At 49.4% G+C, this 22,640-nt stretch overlaps 1 protein-coding gene and 1 long non-coding RNA gene across 2 annotated transcripts; one reads left to right on the top strand and one right to left on the bottom strand.

Annotated features, from left to right (window-relative positions):
• Window positions 1–204: 204 nt before the first annotated feature.
• LOC127610501 (endothelial PAS domain-containing protein 1-like) lies at window positions 205–21,922 on the top strand. The gene is made up of 16 exons (XM_052080716.1): window positions 205–604; window positions 7,583–7,773; window positions 11,244–11,380; window positions 12,960–13,047; window positions 14,183–14,301; window positions 14,643–14,836; window positions 16,224–16,330; window positions 17,090–17,237; window positions 17,441–17,631; window positions 17,786–18,015; window positions 18,114–18,224; window positions 18,370–18,908; window positions 19,536–19,614; window positions 20,551–20,626; window positions 20,703–20,792; window positions 20,909–21,922. The coding sequence occupies exons 1-16, from the start codon at window positions 579–581 to the stop codon at window positions 21,058–21,060; spliced, it is 2,478 nt and encodes an 825-aa protein (XP_051936676.1). The 5' UTR covers window positions 205–578; the 3' UTR covers window positions 21,061–21,922.
• LOC127610542 (uncharacterized) lies at window positions 14,159–15,514 on the bottom strand. The gene is made up of 2 exons (XR_007964888.1): window positions 15,423–15,514; window positions 14,159–14,294 (listed from the first exon to the last, which is right to left on the bottom strand). It is a non-coding gene; the product is annotated as an uncharacterized LOC127610542 (long non-coding RNA).
• Window positions 21,923–22,640: the final 718 nt, after the last annotated feature.

Here is a 22,640-nt window from a genome sequence, read left to right on the forward strand (position 1 = left end):
GGACTTGTTTTGAATATAAAAAAAAGGACTTGGCATAACTTTGTAATGATGGAATATCACGGAGGGGGAGGGGGGGGGCAAGAACGTTTCAAACCTGCCTTCGCATGTCGCAAGTGCATTTTCTTTCAAGGGCGGAGCCAGCTCGGTGGGGGCGTTCCCGAAGCCTGACTTGCAGCCAATGAACGTCCGGAGCTGCGACTCCACTGCCATTCACATTTTGCTTTCACTCGCTCAAATCAGTCAGTCCGAAAATCAGGCTCGGTGCGTCCGAGCTGCTGCCTTGAATTGTCGCGACGTTGGCGTGTGTTTTTTTATTCGCCGGCACTTTGTGTGGAGCTCCTCTGCGGGGAGAGGCTGTACAATCCTCGGCAGTGTTCTGAGACTGTACGGCCCTGGTTCCCCAAGAGAAGTGACCGACGACCATCCGTCGCGCTCGGAGCCGACTCACCTTCAACTCTTGGAGTGGACTAAAGTCGACACGCACTTTGAAATATCTTTTACCTTCAGGGTGTTCTTTTAATTTTTATTTTTTGCTCGTTTTTTGTTTGGTTGGACACTTTTGCGGACTTGGTGAAAAGATGACAGCCGACAAGGAGAAAAAGAGGTAAGGCCACTTTGAGTTCATTTTAAAAAAAAGTCGTCCTTAATCTCATTTTTGTTCTTTGGCTTTTGACTCAGCATGAGACTTGGTTGTAGTTGGGACTGTTTTTGTGCTTTTTTTTACCGGATATTAATTTGTGGTGTAAATGTTCGTTGTTATATGACTTAATGTACAGCGGTTTGTTTTGGTCGTGACCTCGAAGAAGCGTTGGGTTGATTTCGAAATGTCTTTGAAACCATTTGGATGAGTAAAACGTGTCACGCCGCTCTTGTTTGCTTTCAAGTGCACGAGCGTGACGCGCAGGTAGAAAGGATCAAGCGAAACTTTTTCGGGGCACAAAGTCAAGTTCGTTTCTTGAAGCCCAACTGCCCAAACCGACGAACGCAAAACGTTTGACGTCACAACCCTTAACCATGTCATCATCCCGTCGATTGTTTGTGTCCTTTTGAGTTCGCGTTGCGTCGTGATGCATATTGAACATTTGCACCTGATTCCCCTCGAGTAGCGAACGAGCTCTCATTTTGATGCTTCAAAGGCACGTCTTTTAAAAGCTTTCGAGGCGGTTGATATTGATTTCTAAATGCTTATAAGGTGAAAGTTCTGCTCACAATCGTCTCTGACCCCCTCCTCAAAAACTTTGAAATATCAAACACAATTAAAACATTTTTGCCCGATCCCGCGATCGGCTTTGAATATACGATCTTTGCACTCTTGGGAGGGTATTACTTTCATGGATAAAGGTCTCTTGTGGGGGTTTAAAAAAACGAAAAGGATCAGCTGTAAAACAATTCAAAAGTGTCCTTGTGGCTTTGTCCATTTTTATTTGTTTTTGAAATCCCTTTTAACGAAATGTTGGGCTGTAATACTTTTTTAGTATTTCTATGCGTGTCAAAGCCTTCGGTTGGAATAATAATCATGTGGGTGGTTAACCTTTGCATGAGGAGAAAGTGTGTGGATGTTCCACCCTTTTCAGCTGTCAAATGCGTCAAACCCTTTTGGCTGGAACGGCGGGTGTGTCAAAAGTCAAATTGCTGAATTGTGGGTGGGGGAAAAAAATGTGGGTGTTCAATGCTTTCAGCTGTGAAATAAAATGTGGATCTTTAACCCTTTTACCTCATTAAAAACCAAAAGTGAAGTCTTATTACCCATAGAACTGTGTGGGTGTCGAACAGCTTTGACCAGCAAAAGTGTGGGTGTTGGCCCTATTACCCCCCCCCAACACACACACACACACACACACACACACACACTGGAGCCTCTGTGGCTCGTTGCTCCTCCTCATGGGTGCCTTCAGCCATTTCAGGGAAGCGGCGCGAGGCCATGTTAGATTCCCTGGACTTGATTCGTGGAGTTGATATACATCGGCGGGGGGGCGGGGGGGGGTCCATTTGGCGGCCGCTACGGTGAAGCTAGCGATACCAACGGCAGCATAGCATCCAACTTTTGAACTTGAGCAGCGGCTGTCTGCTGGGAACATGGACATTGTGACGTCCTCGTGAAGCGTCTCCCGTAGGCGTCGTGTCATGAAAGCAAGGACGAAATCAAGTGGTGAAAAAAAAATAAACGGTTTTGGAATCCCATCTCGTGACAAAAAGTCAAGTGTTTTCAGATTCGTCAATGTGTTGCCAGATTTGGTGTGAAGTGCGTCCAAGATAGCGCTAGGCTATTTTTACCCTCCCCCCCATCAGACAAATGTGTTTTGTTTTCCAAACGGGATTTGAAAGCCGAGGGCAGAATGTGGAAGGTGTCGCATGATGACAGGACGAGTTTATCAAAAGTGGCGCCGGGCCCATGGGAAGTTGCGTCATAGCCCAGGAGAAGCTTCCAGAAGGCGGCGATTGGCGGCGAGCTTTGATCCCTTTGGCCACACGTCGACATCGGGACGCCCCTCTCATTGCTTGAGTGCCCACGGGGGGGCACGTCACTTCAAAATCATCCTTGCTCAAAGCCACAAACCACGTTTAGAACGCAAATCCTCACCCTATTGTGAGACTGAAACTCGCAAACTCTTGCTTGAAAAAAGCCAATTTGATTTTGATACCCTACAGTCCTTAAAATAGTCCTCAAAATAACAGTGAACCAGGCAAAAGCCCTCCTTTGAAACACAACCCGGGGCCTCAAACTCTCATTTTTGAATCCTTCTTTAATCCTCACCCTATTGTGAGACTGAAACTCGCCAACTCTTGCTTGAAAAAAGCCGATTTGATTTTGATACCTTACAGTTTGAAAAACAAGTCCTTAAAACTTGTGAACCAGGCAAAAGCCCTCCTTTTGAAACACAACCCGGGGCCTCAAACTCTCATTTTCGAATCCTTCTTTCATCTTCATCAGCTGGGATGCCAGAGTAGGAGGTCGATGTTACGAGTAGCCGTCAAGAGCGGCATTCGGGACCAACTGGAGATGCTTGATGGAGGATCGACTGACTCCAAAGTCCCAAGTGCGTGACAGTCGTGCGACTGACAACGGTCCCTCTCTTTGATCAAACTCGTTTTTATTCTTTGGCTTTTTTGACTCCGCATCAGACTTGGTTTTGAGTCTGGCTGTTTTTGTGCTTTATTTGTTGTTTTACGATTTATTGGATGAATTCTTTTTGCGCAGCACTTTGTAAACAGCGGTGGTTGTTTTTAAAGTGCTTTGGAAATACAGTTGAATTGACTCCTGACCTCATCTTCAAACCCTATTTTGAAAAGCGCATCCTGTTTAAAAATTCTCACCCTCCGGGCCCACTTTTGAAACCCCGACCCTCGTTTACCCTCTTGTCCAACCTTAAAAGCCTCCGTTAACTGTCTCGAAACCTTAAATTGAAACCTGCACGCTTATTTCAACCCCTCATTTGGTCGCAGAAGCCGAATTTCAAAGCTTTCCTTGTTTCAAGGAAATCTTACATTTGTGACTCCACTCTGAGCCTCGTTTGGAAGCTTTATTCAGCCTGTGCTAAAAAGCAATCCTTTGATTATGTGACGTTTTATGAAATACAATCTCAGATTCAAAGTCGCCTTTATTGTCATTGTATAGCATACAATGAAATTTGGGTGCCACTCTATTTCGAAATAAAATATAAATATCCCCTTGTTTTTATTTTATTGTTTTAGTTTTCATAAATTAGAAGGGAAAAAATTAAATACTCATTTTATACAAATTCTGTAGCATATGCAAAGTGTTGTGACGACTTTCCTGATGCATTGTGCAGATGGCACACGGGTTTATTATTATTTTTTTGTAGTCACACCCATATGAGATCAATATTTTTTTCCCATCACCTGACAGCAGTCCCCAACCTTTTTTTTGTTTGGTTTTGTGGCCCAATTTTCCTTATCTGTCCTATTTGTTCATTTTTTTTTTGTTTGTTGATAAAAAGGCCGATGCGTTGTGACGTGCTTATCGGTTTCCCTCTGTGAGTGTAATTAATATTAAAACATGTCCTCTGGGCTCTCCCCGCACACGCTTTCAGAAAGCCTGACGTCACGCGACCCGACTTGTTAATTAGCAACCGGCCTGGACCCATTACCGAGACGTGCTCGCTCGGCGTTGGGAGATGTTCTCTGGATTTTTTGGCGGAACATCTCGGGAAGAGTTTTTCAACGAGTGCTCGCAATCAGGAAGCGTGAAATGAAATCCAGAGAGGGAAGTAACGCGGCTTGAAGTCGACATGTGAGAAACGTTGACGCCTTGTCCCGATGCCAAGGCCTCCTTATTGCGCAAGCGCGCCATTAGACTGGTCGGTACCAATATCCGTGCATATATGTGTATGTGTGTGTGTGTGTGTGTGTGCAAGTGGGCGAAAAGAAGACTGCGTCCATCAGTGTGTGTGTGTTTTGATTCCGTCGGCGCCCTTGCGTCTTCTCGTTTGGTATTCCGCCTCGCTGCCTGGCTGACGACCGCCACCTGTGCCCCCCTCCCCCTCACGTCCCCGGCCAATAGCCTCCGTTTTGGACTCAATCGGCCCCGTCTTGTGTGGGTTTGTTTATTTGTGTGATTATGTGTGTAAGTGTATATGAGTGTGTGTGTGTGTGTGTGTTCGTGCGAGCGCCCTTGTCTTCGTTCTCATGGCCTATCACAATCATTAGTAATCTCCTGCATCGTTCTCAATCTGGGGCCCCACACTGGGATAGCTGTTTGTCTGGCCGCGTGTGTGTGTGTGTGTGTGTGTGTGTGTCTTTGTTGGCTGTGTTTCCAGAACACCGTGTTCCACAGGATCACAGATAGCCCGCGTTGTATTGTTGCCGTGTTTGTTTGTGTCGGCCAGGCCCTAAAGTGCAGGAAAGCCAACTCCAAGCAAGGAAAGGCGCATGCGTGCGTGCCTAAAATATGAGAACGAGAGAGAGAGCAAGGTATTCTATTTAGAATGAAAAGCAGCAAATTAATTATTATATAAATTATATAAATTTTAAAAATGTAAATTTCCGCAGTGTGGGACAAATAAAGGATATCTTATCTTAAATGTATGTTATTTTTGTCTTTGTTCATATTACATGAACTGATGCCCATTTTGACTTTATTGTATATATTTTTTTTTATAAAGTCAATAACAAAATCAATCCAAATGAATGCGTGATGGCTTCATGGGTCAATAAATGTATTTTCAATGTTGAAATTAGAATTTTTTTTTCTCCCATATGAGGCTTTGAGATACTTTTTAGTACATATTATTTGACTACATATGTATAGTATATTGTTCGTAGATTATTATTGTAATTGTTAAGGAATGATGTGGTGGTGGGCGGCGGCGAACAAGGACAGATTTGATTGGTCAGTGCTAAAAAGTCATCGTGAAACGTTTTCTTGGATCTCTGATTCAAATAATTCTGTAAAAAACGTTTGACCAGTGTTATGAGAGTAATTGCTGTTTTGTTTTTTTAATCGCTTTTCAAACGTGCATGACCATCCCAAACAAAAATAAGAACCTTTCACGATTGTAAAGGACCAAAACATGACCACCAAATAAGTCTGTGTTTTGTGAAGAACTGCTCACATTGGGCAGGCTCGCTAAGTTTGGAGCACAGGCGGCCATTTTGAATCCAAGGCGATTGTGTTTTGGCATCCCTCACCGACATTTTGTTTCACTTTGTTCCCGACTGAAAACAAGTCTGGCAACAATTTACACACACGCACACGGTGCAACACGCACACACACACCTGCTATGTTTTGGGAGTTTTATATAAATATATATAATTACAACAGGAACAAGGTCGTGTGTGTGTTTGAATGTAAAACACTGGAGAACATTCTTGCAGGTCACTCTGCTCGTTCACATGAATTATGGTGTGTGTTTGTGTGTAAATGAGTGCATGTGAAACTTCATACGTGTTGGTTATCAATACATTTGATCCCCTGTCGTCTCGCACGCAAACACACACACACACGCTTGCCCGAGGCCTGACTGTGATGCGCCACAATGGCCGAACGCCATCCGCGGAGTCATTAGCGAGCATAGACCAGAACCGACGTCACCTTATTGTTTTCATCAGGACCGCGTGCGCCGCCATGATCGTCATCTCCATCCTGATGCGCCGTCGCCACCGAGGCTCATCCGGAAAGACGCGGCCAAAAGATGGCGAGAAAGACAAAGGAGCGCGATGACGGCAGCCGCTTGGCAGGCCACTTTACTTTGATCTCTGCGCAGGAAACGATCTCAGAGCGGCCGCCGGCGGCCTTGTTGGTGCCGACTGGCTTGCTTCCTTCCCGTCAGCCGTGCCAACATCTTGCGGGTTTCGACACATTTAGAAGCCTCTGGCTAACCGGTTAGCGTGTGAGGCAGCCACTTTGGCGGCCATATTTGTAGTCCTTTAGTGATCGAGGGAATTTGGGTTCCTCACACACACGGAAACATACCCGCAGATACACATGGTAATGGCCTATTTTAAAGCTAAATATTTTTTTTGCCATATTTTGAGTCCTGATGTGATTGGAAAACAGACGGGGGAATGCCCCCCACCCCCAAACACTCCAGCTTTGTCCCTTTTTGTCAGCCATATTTGTAGTCCTGAAATGCTGGGACCGCATTGTTTTCAAAATTGACTGATTTTGTTTCTCTCAATACACATTCTCTCAATACACATCCCAACCCCCCCCCCTCCAAAAAAATGCACAGAAACAATCGGCATTCGGCTCAAGTGTCTTTGATGAGGCAAGCCTGCGCAAGTGAGCGCGTCAAAGCCGGAGCGCTACGTTGATTGTTTTGTCAATTCGGAATGCACTTTTGGCCCCCCCCGATATCGCCGATAACTTGGCTAAAAGCTCGTTTTGCTCTCGCCGTCAACTGCTTTTTTTTTTTTTTTGGTCCCATGTTGTGTTGCTCCGAGCACTCGGGTGCTGAGAAAACGGTTTCGTCAACGTGCGGTCCTCGTTTGCCCGCAAAACAGGAAGCCGTTCGCCGGGTGGCCGTGGTTGTCCGTTCCGTCTGGACTTTGGTTTCTCACTTGCCGGCGCTTCCAGATGGGAAGTGCCTGGCTGCGCATGGGTGGCGAGCACATCAGAAGACGCCGACCCCCCCCCCCCCCCCCCCACCATTGTTTGGCATCCTGCGACTGTTGTACCTTCACAATGGGCGAGCACAATCAAAAGAGTCACCGACCACTCCGACGCACGCGCTAGCCTGTTAATGATGTGGGTTAATGAGTGCAAGCGGCAGGGAGGGACGCACTCGCCGCCATGTTGGATTGAAAGTCGTGATGATGCGTTGTCGCCATTTTGTCCTCTCCGTAGGGTGTTTCTTCATTGTGATGGGAAAAAAAATCGTACCTAGCCGACGGTTTTGGCTGTCGCTTCAGCCTTCGTCGGAGCTGTCACTGCTTCCTTGTCTCTTTACCCCCCCCCCCAAAAAAGACCATTGTCTGGAAAAAAAATCAATCTTAAACCAAATTTCAGCAACACGAGAGCGCCACCACGACCGATTTGTTTTTGGCGCTTCTGACAGATGTTAAAGTTGAGCAACAGGAAGTAGTAATCACTCCCTTGTTGTTGGCGTTTGTGTCGCACAGGAACAGCTCGGAGCGGCGTAAGGAGAAGTCTCGCGACGCCGCTCGCTCTCGCCGCAGTAAAGAAACGGAAGTTTTCTACCAGCTGGCTCACCAGCTCCCGCTGCCGCACAACGTCAGCGCTCACCTGGACAAAGCCTCCATCATGAGGCTGGCCATCAGCTTCCTGCGCACGCAACGACTCTTCGACGCAGGTACGCACACGCAGGAGTAGTAGTAGTAGAAGAGAAGAGTTCTGACCGCCATTTTGAGAGGTGACAAGGTTGCGGATGAGAATGGAGGCAATCGGGGGTCGGGGGAGGGGAGTGGGGTAGTTGATGTTGCACTGGGGAAAGTAAAGAGAAGGGATTCCGTGACTGTGTACATTTCCTGCGAACAAGAATTTCTTTAGTCACGGTTTAATTTCATGAAGTTAGAAGTCAATCGGGGAGAATTGTGTCTTCCACGAAGCAGGATAATAACATTTGCAGAATATGGCGCATGGAGGGAAGGTGATACAGGAGATGAAAACTAAGGGGCCCCGGTACAGAGCCCTGGGGCACACCCGACTGGGTTAGGGGTCGATTGAGATAGCTGAATCAACCGAGTGTTGTCTTTGAGGGGTGAATCCAACCAATCGAGTCGATAGACATCCTCGTCCACCCAAATATTGTGAAACACATTTTCTGATCAGATGTAATTTTTTTTTTTTTAACATGATAATGTGATGAGTACACTTGTGTTTTTGTTTTGGTTTATTGTGTTCCAAATCCGACCCATGCCTCGTTTTGTACGTGGACATAAATCGGATATTTATATATGTGACGACCTTCACGTCATGTGACAAACGGCACATTTGTTCGCTTGGATTGGACAAATAAAATTCAAGTTGGCCGTCAAAGTGTACCGTGCAGTGTCGACTTGGCCGTACTCGGTCGGCACTGAACTCCGAGCCCCTTGCAACGCACGCGAGCGCATTGATGAAGTATTCGTCAGCCCTCCCGAGTCGCCACCGCGTCTTCCCGTGTGTTATTTTAATTGCGAAAGCTGGATCAAAAGGGAACGCTATTGTTCCCGCATTCCTGAAAGCGTCAGCGCGGACGTCACGCAACTTGAGTCTATTCTTCTTCACGCTTTCTCCACTCGAGTGGATTCTACTGAGGCATTGTGCTTGGGGTTCGAGTGTCAAGTTGCGCTTGTCAGTAACCGGAATGACATTGCGTAATGAGCGAGGATGTAGCATGTCCGCGTTACATACACACACACACACACACACGGACGGCCTTGGGCTTTGATGTTGTGGCTCTCTCGTTATTTTTAGGAGACGGGTGATTTTTCAAAATAAAGGCCTTAATTATCTCCTTAACAATGACATGCAAGTGTTGTTGTGTTTTTTTTCCCCCTCATTTTTGGAATTATGTCAAATCATTGTGGTTGGACTCAAATCAGGTGAACGGTGGCAGATGGACAGACGACACGTTGCAGATGTGCCCCCGGGGGGGCAGTCGGCTGCTCGGCCGTTCTCTCGTGGACAGGTGGGCTGATAAGGCCGCCACTTTGTGTTTCTGGGCGATGCAAATGGCTGACAAAAGCAGCAGGATGATTTCTGACATGCTTTGGGCCATCCAACGATCTGGTCACGTTCTGCCAAATTGGATGATGACCCGACGCCGGCTGCAGAAGTAACCTGCGTGGCTTTTCTCCGGGTGCTCCGGTTTCCTCCCACATTCCAAAAACATGCGTGGCAGGCTGATTGGACGCTCGAAAATTGTCCCTAGGTGTGAGTATGAGCATGGTTGGTTGTTCATCTCTGTGTGCCCTGCGATTGGCTGGCAACCGATTCAGGGTGTCCCCCGGAGACAGCTGGGATAGGCTCCAGCACAACCCCCCCCCCCCCCCCCCCCCCCGCGACCCTTGTGAGGATCAAGCGATTCGGAAGATGAATGTTCTTGGGCCTTCCCTTCCTTTTTGCGGATGATTTCAAGTCATTTCTCATGCGGCAGCTGGCTGAAAGAAAAAAAAAAGGGAGGGAGGAGTGCAGGGCGGGGAAGGGGGGGGGGGGGGGGGGGGGGGGACCACGAGTGGACGGGATGGGACGGGCCCAAAGTGCATGTGAGGACACAACCAGATGAAGCGTCGCGATTAAAAAGCGAGCGAGATGCGAGGAGCGATTGGAGAGGAAGTGGAGGATCTGCCCAACGGCACACACGGCTGCTGGCATTACTGCGGCTAGCCATAACAGCCCGGCGACGTGGCGCCAACACGCTAACGCGCGCGCGCGCGCACCACCCCGCCGACTCAGGTTCCGATGCGCGGTACGCCACAGAACGTCATTTACATTTTTGACACCATTTCATTCAGCACCCTGTAAAAATGACTTCCCTTCCCAAGACAATATGCTCATGATTATTTGGGGTTTGGCTAGGCTAGGCTAGGCTAGCCGCGGATGTGCGCCGCAATCAACATCAATCGTAGCGCACCCGGTCAGTTAGAAGCTCAGCGTTGCTGTGGACAAAGATTCATCGAGCGTCCCCCGTCTTGGATTGGTCAAGAAAGTCCAAAGTGATCCCGTGATGCCCCCCCCCGTCAGCCATTGTGGTCCCAGCAGGACTCTTACGCAACCCCAAGAACAACAGAGAGAGGAAAAAGCTCCAAATGTCCGCTCATCACAGCTAAGAATGTAGGCCAAAGGTGTCCGCTGCTGGCCTTTTGGAGCGGACAGCGGAGTCTGCCCCGTGAGAACGATTTTTTTTTGTCAGTGGCGGGGGGGGGCAATGGTACGTCGGACGCCGTCTGGGCCTCGGTCCAGGCCCGGGTCCCCGCACTGGCTGTGCTGGAAGCTTTGAGAAAGTCAAAAGTCTTATCGGAGGGAAGCACTGGAGGAACTGCGATCTTCCCCTCGGACAAACTCCCCCCGGCCCACCCCCCCCTTCAGTCACATGCGCGCACACACACACACACTGACAAATTCCTTTTGGTGCCTCAGGGGAGACGACTTGCACAACATTATGTAATTATTATTATTTTAATACAATACATCTTTATTTATACTTTGCTTTCACTAACCAAACTGCCCTAAACTAAATGACCTTTTTTTTTTTTTTTTTTGCGGACATCCTGTCATTCTAAACGCGTCTCCAAAATCTTTTTGAGTTGACCAAAATTCTGGTGTCGGGTTGATTTTCGGTTTGTTTAGGGTTGCTTGGGGAAGTTGGGAAACGCTCCCCTTGAATATAGCGTCGCCGAACCAAAATGGCTGACCATTGCTTTTCTGACCTTTTTTTGTGTGTGTGAATCATTACAATGTACACGAGTCTCCCAAATTCTCTGCTGATCAAAACTAACCTTGGATTGCTGATTTTGGTCATCACATTTGTCATCACTTGTCATTTAAGTGGTAAAGATTCACCGGTGCAAAAATTAGCAACAATAGTTGGGTTGATTGGGGTGGGGGGGGGGGGGTGTCCCGGATGTGTTCTCTGTCCACATTGAGCGCTTGTGATCGCAAGTGCTCACACTTGAGCGGACTAAACGTTCAAACAGTGCGAGTGGAGCCGCGGCCATCGGAGACGTCAACGCTCGGTTGTTTTCATCTGAGCTAAAGATGTGCACCGTAGCATGTGCACACCCGTCACTAATGACCGTGTGTGTGTGTGTGTGTGGGTGTTCGTGCGCGTGCCATCAGGCTGCAAGGGCAGCGATGACGAGGAAATGAGCAGCTTATACCTGAAGTCTCTGGAGGGTTTCATCACCGTGGTAACATCGGATGGTGACATGATCTTCCTGTCCGAGAACATCAACAAGTTCGTGGGCCTCACACAGGTACACACACACACACACACACACACACACACACGTCCGCACACGTGACACACGCACAGTTGACAGTCACGCAGCGTTTAATGGAAAATGCAGCTTGAGTGTTTTTCCCTCCACTGCAATAGGGGGCGCAATGGCGCCATGATTCTTGAATGAATCTTGATTTAAATGGGCAATAAGAAATAAAAGCACATAAAGGGGCTAGCGCAGCAAAGATGTCACTTTGCAATGCGCCAGTTCAAGTATAAGAAATGTTGTTTTAAAAAACTATCGCATATGAAAATATAAAAAATATTAATTTAATAAAGTACTCATGGTAATAGTGTAATGGTGCCAACAATTGTTAAATCATGTCGAGGAATATTTTTATTTTTTTTGACTTGGCAGCTGATTCTTTATTTTTTATGTGTTGATTTTAGATTGTGTTCTTACGCCTGTCTTGCTATTATTATTAATAAAAATTAAAAGATTATAATGATGATGATTATTGGAATGAAATAGTAAAGGTTTCTTTTCTTTTGTTACTTGGCCGCTAAGTTGATTTGTTCTTCTAATTAAAAGGGCAAAGAGACTTGGGGGGCGGGGGGGCCTGAAATAAAATTGTGTATCTGTTAAGCCGAAATTTACTTTTCAGTCATCGTTCAGTTCATCTTCCCATCTTCTCCCCGCGAACATGTGCAGAACCCCCCCTCGCTCGCTCGCTCGCTTCTGCCATCTGTTTACCCCAAAATAAATCAATAAAAATTTCTAATGGCGTTATCTGCGCGTGTTGGACCCGTCAATTGGATTTGGCTGGCCTCCTAACGCGCTTACGCGTATCTTTAAAGTCTAGTTGAGTCAATAATCCGATTTTGTCTTTGAGGCAGACGGCTCAGCAGCTTTTATTGTCGTTACTTTTAAAGAGCAGAGCGATCATAATCGTCGTCGGCGTTGTCGTCGACGACGTTAGCAAACCGCTTGTGGGTTTGTCAACGCTGGCTGGTCTTTGCACGTAGCCATGGCAACCCACAACCTTATTATTTATTCTTAGCATCTTTTCACTCCACACGTGGCTATTTATGCCACTTTGGGGGGTTTTTTTGTTGTTGTTAAATGTCCGCCCGGCAATTTGAAGTTTGAGGCCATAAGAGTCAATTGACTCATTTCCTGTGCGGGTATAAAAATCGTTAATGACAAGGACTTGAATTTTGCACCCAGCTTAGTTGATGGTACATATTGACTTTGGCAAATGGCGGCAGCCGGCCATCTTGCATAAGGAGCAAAAGCCCATCACGGGGAAAACGCAGCTCATCGCAGCCATTTGAGTTGCACAATTGACGCGTCGCCCTTCAAACGTGGCCGAAATGATTCCAATTGCTCGTTAAAAGCCGTCACGCTCGAGTTGTCGGTGACGCGTCGACAAATTGATCCACGGCTGCTGTTGCGGGAATGCAACATGGCCGCCGCATGCCGCAGTTCCCTTTGGAGCTCCCTCTAGTGGCGTTAACGGTAAAGACGGCTGGAGTGACGTAGAAGGACATCCGATTGCGTAACAATGAACGTGCCTTTCCTTTCCTTTCCTTTCTTTTGTTGTGCTTGTCAGGTGGAGCTGACCGGCCAAAGCATCTTTGACTTTACGCACCCGTGTGACCACGACGAGATCCGAGAGAACCTCAGCCTGAAGACAACCAGTCAGTGTGACGACGCCCACCGCACACGCACGAGCAAACGCGAAGGCTCACCGGGGGCCGCTTTCAGTGCTTTTTTCTTGACATGTTGAGCGCTCACATGTCCACGTATGCTAGAAGATGTCCAAATATTACGTTCTGATTTGTCCCCCCCCCCCACAACTTCAAAGTTACCTCAAGACTGCCAGTGTGGGGGCTAATGGGCAATGCAAATAATTCGCTTTGATGCATTTGATTCCTTTTCGCCTGGTGATCAAATGTCATCGGCGCGATTCTTCGTGGAAAGTTTTTCATTGACTGACTCCCAATTTTCACGTGAGCTTGGGGGACCTACTGTAACGTCAGCCCCCCCCCCCCCCCCCTCACCACCCAAAATTTAAGATGACTATTTTCGCTCACGGAGGCAGCACTTCATCAGGAAGCCACCAAATGACTCTTTGTCAATGAGTGTAACTGATCCCACACGCACCCCCCCCCCCCCCACCGGTGGTGCGTAAAAGGCGAGCTGACGCTCAGTGAGACGACTTAAATGTGCCTGTGGGTCAAAAAGTAAAAGAGCGCACTACTGACGCTAGCTTCTATCTCATGCGACCGCGGGCTCAGAGGTCATGTCAACAGCAGTGAGGGAGGGGGGTGGGTTGTGTGTGTGTGTGTGCACACGCTTGAGTGGGTAGTGTGAAAGAAAGCAACACACACACACACGTCATCGATAAGACTTATCAGCGGCGCAAGAGGCGCAATCCGCTTTGTTTCGTGGTTCTTTTCCTTCTCCCTCACTTTCTCTTATCCCTCTCCACCTATGTCTTTCTCACTTCCCACCCCCCCCCAAAAAAAAGATAAAAATGAAGGGTTTTCACTCAGAGGGCCTCTGCCTCCTGCTTGTTTTCTTGTTTATTGTCTTTTCTGTTCTTTTTTTAAATTAATTTTTTAATTGGAAAGCCATATCAAGCAGCACCTAAACAAAGTTGTTGATTCACATTCAAGTGTGTCACGTGACTGCTGCCAGCCAATCAGAAGGCAAGATCCGACAAAATCGACAAAACGAAAGAACGAAACGTGTAAACAAGCAGGAGGCGATGTTTTGAAATCATATGATGTATTAATTTCCTGTCATTTTTATTTTTTTTTTTGTTCCTAGCCAACAGCTTCGGGAAGAAGAGCAAAGAGCAGAGCACCAAGCGGGATTTCTTCATGCGGATGAAATGCACGGTGACCAGCAGGGGGCGCACCGTCAACCTCAAGTCGGCGAGCTGGAAAGTAAGACGCGCGCGGGCTTCCTTGTACATGAAAAAAGTTGAGCTACGCATGTCCTAAAAATCAAGACAATCATCAACGGCATAAACGTAGACGATGCAAAAAAAAATCACCAACATCGGATTGATTCCAACAGCAGACAGTCTTGCATTCACCACATAAGGTCCAAAGCAAATCTATTGCTGACAAAAAAAAAAAGGGTGTGATTGCAATTCATCAGGGGGTAGGAGTAAGTCAATAGAAACCCACCAAAATAAAAGCAGCCCCAAAGCAAAAACGCCCTGCCGAAAAGCCCCAAATCTTAAGCGCTTCCAAACGGGCGTCTTTTTTTGTTTGCGCGGCAGGTGCTGCACTGCACGGGCCAGCTGAGGACGTACGCCAGCCGCCCGGCGTGCGGCCTCGAGGACCCGGCGCTCACGTGCGCCGTTCTCATGTGCCAGCCCGTCCCGCACCCGGCCAACATCGAGGCGCCGCTCGACAGCAGGACCTTCCTGAGCCGACACAGCATGGACATGAAGTTCACCTACTGCGACGAAAGGTGCGTGCGAACGCGCCACTGCGCTGCCGTTTTGGGTTAGCAATATGGCCGAAATGGACCTGAAGTGTTCATTGGTTAAAGGAGGTGCTTATTTAAGGGAGAGGCAATTATTTTCCACCCCCAAATCGTGGGAATGGAACCAACATTGTCAAGGGCGACGCTTTGGGAAAAGGCCTTGATGATTGTCATCACCCTTATTGTTATGTCTCCATGGCAACAGTGTGCCAGCATTACCTGGGGGCTGCTTTCGAGTTTTCCTCTCCTTGCTGGCACGAGAAGACGCACTCACTCACCGATTGGAGTTACGCAAGCTTTTGCGTGCATTCTTGTCATCTTTTCAAGTTGCTCATGCGGCACAAAGGTTTCTTCTGGCCAAGAAAGTGTGTGTGTGTGTGTGTGTTTGCGTGCGCGTGCTTGTGTGACTTCACGACAAACAAGGGCCCCCTTTTTTCTTTTTGGGACACATTTTGGGGAGGCTTGATAGTGGCCCAAATCCTGCATCCAATTAAGTGAATGAGGTTATTGAAGAGCGCTGGCGCTCGTTAGAGGACACACGCAGGCACACACACACAAAAAGAGGTCTCACTTGATGCAAAGTCCTGCGTCGTCATTGGCAAGCAAGGCAGCGCCGCTGATGAATTGCACGGAGTGGCCACCAGGGGGAGGCAGGCGTGCTGAATGCGCCGGCGGCGGCTCCTTCGCTGGCTCGGATTTTGGAGTTTAGAATATGGCCGGCTGCCTGTCGCAAAGGTCCTTTTTTTTTCTATCCTGTTGGGAAACGAAGTTAGCCGTTCCTCGCTGAAAGTAGAGTTTTTTTTTTTGGGGGGGGGGGGCGACGGCTCCTTCGCTGGCTCGGATTTGGGAGTTCAGAATATGGCCGGCTGCCTGTCGCAAAGGTCCTTTTTTTTTCTATCCTGTTGGGAAACGAAGTTAGCCGTTCCTCGCTGAAAGTAGAGTTTTTTTGAGGGGGGGGGCGAAGGGGGACAACTGAGATTACGCAATGTTTTTTTCCCCTCCCAAAAGCTGATTTTGGGGACAAGTGTTTACATTTTCTCAAGTTCTCTGCCTGATTATTTTTTTATGTTTGTTTTTTTTTGCTCGCTGCTGTTTTGGTTTGCTACAGACTTAAAAGTTCAAAGCCATTTTCTTTCCTGGTGGGAAAAGAGAGGGTCGCCTTGGCTTGCCAAGTGCTGCTGTTTTGTCTAGCCGTAGTGAAAATCTGCCAATCGTTTTCAAAAGGGGTTTGTAGATGCCACAAGGTGACTGCCAATGTCAAAATGAAGCTCCTCAACTTAGTTGCAACTATTGACACAAGTTGAGCAAACGGCAGTCTTACAACATCGGTAAATGTGCGGGTGTGCCGTGTACGCGAATGTGTGTGTCACAGGGTGACGGAGTTGATGGGTTACACTCCCGATGATCTGCTGGGTCGCTCGGTCTACGACTTCTATCACGCTCTGGACTGGGACAGTGTCACCAAGAGCCACCACAACTGTAAGATTATGCTAAGTTAGCTTGGAAGCTAGATTTCGGCACCCGTTGAACTTGCTCCTCCCCCTTCGTCGTCCTCACGGTGGGTCGATGACCCAGCGTCCTCTCACGCCACAACCGATCACACACTTCAATTTCCTCCATCGTCACGGACATTGGGCGCGTGTTTCCCAGAACGCCTCGAGACCTGCAAATCGGTGCGAGGCCTTGAATGACCTTGATGAAACGACGTCGGTTTAACCGTTTACCTGTCAAATGAACTCAGAAGTTCCCCCAAAGACCTCAAATGGAAGTTGATCCACGCAAGTGAGGGGGGGGCTCGTTGATTGCGCTCGAGTCTTCGGCTGGCGTTCAGGAAACGGTTGAAAAGTGCATCCGAGAGGGTAGCTTCCGCGTTGCCATGAGCTAGCCTAAACCCATAAATGCTCGCTAATCTAAACTGTTCCAGAGCAAGGATTGGCATGATAGCTTCCCCCCCCCCCGCCCCCGAAATTGTGCAACGTAGCCGCCCCATGGTATGCGAACCGCTTCATATTATCACCCAAATTTGTTTTAAAAATCACGCGGACGATAAAGCCTTCCACAACGGCGTTACTGCGACTTAGCCGCTACCTCTGCGCGGCCCGGTTCGCGGGGTAATCTCAACTGCAGTCGTTGATCGTTGAAAAGCAAAAAGCAAGTCGTCACACGAAGGGAACGAGGAGCGCGTGTCCTTTGCGGCGGCTCAGGCGTTTGCCGCTTCCTGTCTTGTGTTTTGTCCAGTGTGCAGCAAAGGCCAAGTCGTGAGCGGTCAGTACCGCATGCTAGCGAAGAGCGGCGGCTTCGTGTGGGTGGAGACGCAAGGCACCGTCATCTACAACGGCCGAAACTCGCAGCCGCAATGTATCGTCTGCATCAACTACGTGCTCAGGTAAGACGCCGCCGAGCCCTCGTCTCCTTGCGCCTCGTCTCTTCCGAGCACGTCCCCGCGACGCACTTCCAAAAGTGTCAGTGTGTGTGATCCTCGGCAGGAAATTTGCGGCCATTTTTTTGTCATATATTTTTATTTTATTTTGTCAAATAATTGTCTACGGAGTGATTTGTAGTGAAGCGTGTCTCTTGCCATGTCCGCAGCGATATCGAGGAAAAGAGCACCATCTTCTCCCTGGAGCAAACGGAGTCGCTGTTCAAGCCCCGGCAGGCCGGCGCGTTCTTTGCCGGGGAGAGCGGCGGCGAGGCGCTCTTCAGCAAACTCAAAGAGGAACCCGAGGACCTGGCCCAGCTGGCGCCCACGCCGGGGGACACCATCATCAGCCTCGATTTCGGTCTGACTCCTATCCGCTCAACCTCCGGCGAGTACAAAAGAAAAGATTCGTAGTCGAGTCACACCCGAATGAATTTCCTGGAAATGGTCCTTTTTGAAATGTAGTTGTCATTGAAGGGGAGGGGCTTAAATTTACCGGTAACTCCTCCCAATAGGCCGCCCTCATTTCGAGGAGCCGTCCCGGCATCCGGCGGTGGCGTGCGCTCAGCGGCCCGCCGCCCCCTCCCTGCCCGTCCCGGCGACTCCGTCCTGGGCCGGCGAAAGCCTCGGGAGCGCGCCGCTACCATCGGCCGGCGACGCGGCTAGCGTGGGCGCCGCCGCCTTCGCAGCCCGGCAGAAGCCGCCTCCCTGCAGCGTCACCCCCAGCCTGAGCAGCTGCTCCACGGTGAGAGCCGACGAAGCACGGTGCCCCTGACGGGGCGTGGAAGCGACCCTGCGGCGCGTGCCGACAAACTCCCCTGATTGCGCTTTGCCGGTCCTCAGCCGAGCAGCCCCGGCGACTACTACCGCACCACCAGCGGAGACCTGAAGGTGGAGCTGATGGAGAGGCTCTTGGCTCTGGACACCGAGGGGGACGGTCCCGGAAACGCTGAGGTGGGTGTGGAATCCTCCCCCGGTTGGAGGTAGCGGCACATGAGAAGGAGGCGTCCCAAAATCCGAAAATGATCCGCAACATCGTCGCTACCTGCTGAACGCTACCTGTTTTAACTCGCTCGCCTTCTGGTTTGGGCTCTTTCAGCGGGACTTGAGCGACTATGACCTGGAGACGCTGGCTCCGTACATCCCCATGGACGGAGAAGACTACCAGCTCAACCCCATCATCCCCGACGCCGAGCCCCTGGACGGCGGCGCCGTGGTGGGCGCGAGCGGCGGCACCGTTAGCGGCGCGCTTCCTCCCTCCCAGCGGCGCAGTTTCAGCAACATCGCCGGCCTCTTCCAGCCGCTCTCCCCGCCCCCGCATCAGCAAGGCCGCTACCGTCCGCCGCCCTCCGTCGCGGCTCCCGCCTGGGCTCCGAACGAGGAGCGAACCCCGGGGCCCCAGGGGGGGGCTCTGGACCCGAGGACCGGGGCGTACGCGATGGGGCGGGTGCGGAACCCGCCCTATCAAGCCCCTGCCGGCATTCCGCTATCGTCAATGGGGGGCATTCAGAACCTGCAGAGGCCCCCGGACCCTCTGCTAGCATATCGGCAACAAGCAGCCAACGAGGCCTACCGCGCGGCGCCCGAGCGGCGGCCGTTCTGCCAGCGCAACCCGCTGCACGTCATGCACAAAGAAAGGTGACAGCGCGGGGGTCCATCTAGCCACTTGGTTCGCGTATCGGCACGCAGGCTCGGCTGCCCCCCGACGCGGTCGCGGCTAAAATAGTCTCGGGGCGGGCAACCCGTTCTGGATGCTTTGAGCCCTTCGTCCGCATCCAAGCGTGTGTTGATCTTTTGGGCCGTCGTTAAGGGGGCATCCCGTCGACTGGGACTCGAATGTGCTCAGTACAGTATCAACCAAAACCAGCCAGGCAAAATACATTTTGAGGGTTCTGCCCCCCCCCCCCTCCGAAACATCAATCCAAGGGTTTGCCTCTTTCCACACCCGGCCAAATACTCTAGTTGCCGTTTCCTCTTTTGAGGACGCGGCGGAGTCTCAGGACTATCTGCTGTATTTGACATTTCTAAAAGCAGCGCCGCAGCCTGCGTGCGCCGAGCGCGTTACCAGGCAACGATCACGCCCGCGACCTCAAGCACGTTCGACCCCCAACTCCCCTTTGCGGATATAAATTGATTAATATTGATTGATATGAGTTCAGAACATCCTTCAGCATTCTCCAAAACAAATGCAATGTCTGTTTCTGTGTGTCTGCGCCTGCATGTGTGTGTCTGTGCCTGCGTGTGTGTGTGTGTGTGCGAGCACAGGTGCTTTGAGGATTTTGTCCACGATTACCGAGACATCAATCCAGCCAACAACATCAAGCGCTCCTTCAGTCAGATGTCGGTGAGTTTCCCCCCTGCAATTGGTGAAGATGCTCGCTTATTCTGGTCATCATTGACTCCACCGATTAATTGTTATTAATCACCGATTAATCACGAGCCGATACCGTGTTAAGGGCATCGCAAAAAAAAAAATCTTGACGTTTCGAAACGGAATCGTTGGAAATCCAAAGCGCAATCATTCCGATCGGAAATAGTAAATCCGACGAATCTGTTTCAGTCACGCGCAAATATTGACAAAAGGTGTTCTTTTTAAGGGAATAGCTGCAACCCGACAAACATTCATTCATTCATTCATCTTCCGTACCGCTTGATCCTCACGAGGGTCGCGGGGGGTGCTGGAGCCCATCCCAGCCGTCTTTGGGCAGTAGGTGGGGGACATCCTGAATCGGTTGCCAGCCAATCGCAGGCCACACAGAGACGAACAACCATTCGCTCTCACACTCACACCTCGGGACAATTTAGAGCGTCCAATCAGCCTGCCACGCATGTTTTTGGAACGTGGGAGGAAACCGGAGCACCCGGAGAAAACCCACGCAGGCCCGGGCAGAACATGCAAACTCCACACAGGGAGGCCGGAGCTGGAATCGAACCCGGTACCTCTGCACTGTGAAGCCCACGTGCTAACCACTGGACTACCGGGCCGCCCCACAGGACAAACAAAAACTGTGAAATCGACATTTCGGGGGGGGGGGGGGGAATGGCCGCGCACCAAATAGCCTGTAAAATAGAAAGGCACCGTCTTTTCATAACCTGCCTGTGTCCCAATATTTTGTCAATGCGATGTGTGCGTGTTGAGTTGTTCTTATTCGTGTGTGTGTGTGTGTGTGTGTGTGTGTGTGTGTGTGTGTGTGTGTGTGTGTGTGTGTGTGTGTCTGTGCGTGTGTGTGTGTGTGTGTGTGTGTGTGTGTGTGTGTGTGTGTGTGTGTGTGTTGAGCAGGGCGAAGTCAAGACATCAGGAAGCATGTGGAAGAAGATGAGGGGCGACATGGACAGCGGCGCCGGATCGCTGCCTGGTACAAACAAGTCGGCCATCTTGTGTAGATTTGAAGACGACATGAACGCAAACGTTGACGATATTTTGTCCTCCAGAGCTGGCGATGTTGCCGGGCAACAGGACTTCTTCGCGTTTGAACATATTGCAGCAACATCGGAAGTTGGAGTATCCGGGCAACATGATAGGTGAGCTTACACACACACACACACACACATACATATTGTGCGTGTATGTTTATACTTTTTTGGGAAAGCTATCGGTAAAAATGTTTTTGGATTGTGAATGTGTTTTTTTGTCGCAGGTGTGGCCAGTCGCTTGCTGGGCCCGTCGGCGGAACGCAGCTTCCTGCCCGAGTTGACCCGCTACGACTGCGAGGTCAACGTGCCGCTGCAGGGCAACCTGCACCTGCTCCAAGGCTGCGACCTGCTCCGGGCCTTGGACCAAGCCTCCTAGAACGAGGCCTAGCGGGGCCTTCCCGTCGCCTCCCATGCTATGCTAACTCATGAGCACATTTGGCCTTATTTAGTTGTCGGGATGGGTCGCCGCCGTTGTCGTCGTTGTTGTTGTTGTTCTGGCGCAGGGGGCCCCCAACTCGGGACCTCGATCGCCGCTTTGCTGCGTGTTTTCCGCGTCTCCCTTGCCGCAAACACAGCTGACTGAAGTGAGCGGAGTCGTTAGCAGGCTAGCCGCAGAGCTTTCAATCGGATGTGTTGCAGCCGGGAGACGTGGGAAATCTGACGGAAAGCGTCCCCCGGGGACCCGAGTTGGAGACCCCCGGTCCTCGCGAGATTCACATGGGCACATAAAGCTGCCTTTCACCATTCCGTCCTCATTCTTGGACTTAAACGTCACCTTCGCGGCACTCGATTTGTGGCTAATGCTAATGCTAATGCCACACACACACACACACCTATGCACAGAATTCTTCAATTATGGACCAAAATTTTGGTGAAAAAAATTGGCAGGCAAGGCCACCTCTGAAAAGCCATTTGTGCTGAAAACCATATTTGGACCATTTTGAGCCAAAATGCCAACGCAGGGGGGGGGGCCTTTAAACTCGGACTGTCCCATTTTTCAAAGCCAGGACGTCATTTCAAAAATGCGGAAACAAAAAGTGATTGGGAATCAGTTGCCGATTTGGTCTGCAGCGTTCAAGAGAAAATCAATCGACAAAAAATATTGATCGAGCGCCGATGTTTGCGAATGTTACGTTTTGATCAAACCCAAATGGTGGCATTCTTGCCTCGTCGTGTTATAAAATTTCCGCAAGCTGCCAGAATTTGGATCCATTCAAATTGTTGTGCCTCTACTTGATGACAATTTTTTGCATCCCAAAGAGCTTTTTATTCTTTTTTTTAAAATATATGCTTGACAAAAATGAAAGGAGAACGCCGTCAAAGTCCCAAAATGAAATTTTTTTTAGGCGATTTTGTTTTGTTTCCCTGAATGATGACACAGCGAGCTTCTATGATAACTGCTGAAAAAGAAGAAAGAAAAAAAAACGTTTTATATCTTGAGCTACTCTTTCGTCTGACGAGTCCACCCACAAAAAAAAACACCCAAAAAAGTGTGATGCAATCGACATGCCTCCCACTTTGACCTGCTCCACTCCTCTTGTTCTACTTTGTTCTCGCGTGAGCACGGGGGTGATTTTTTTTGTTTTTTTTTGCCTTTTCATAATAATTTTTGTTTGTGCAATTTTTCGTTGTCACGAGGGGAAAGCCTGGCCACAGGAGGATGACAGCCACTTAGAAGAAAGAAAAAAAAGTTGCTTGCCGAGTAGAAAAAAAAAAAAAAACAATTGGATGTGTCCAAATTCTGGTTTGTTCAGGAAAATGGGAAAACGTTTGCATTTTGTATCAAATTAGGATGGCCGCTTTTTTTTATTATTCTTAAAAATTGGCAAATGTGTCATTTTAATCGTGCAATTTTCTTTGGCGGGGGCGTTCTGCGGAAATCAGCACTTTATTATTCTCATTGTCCTCTTTTATTGTGATTTTATTCTAAAATTCATTAAATTCTGGATTTCGGCA

The sequence above is a fragment of the Hippocampus zosterae genome, chromosome 11 (genome assembly GCF_025434085.1).
Source record: "Hippocampus zosterae strain Florida chromosome 11, ASM2543408v3, whole genome shotgun sequence".
NCBI lineage: Eukaryota > Metazoa > Chordata > Actinopteri > Syngnathiformes > Syngnathidae > Hippocampus > Hippocampus zosterae.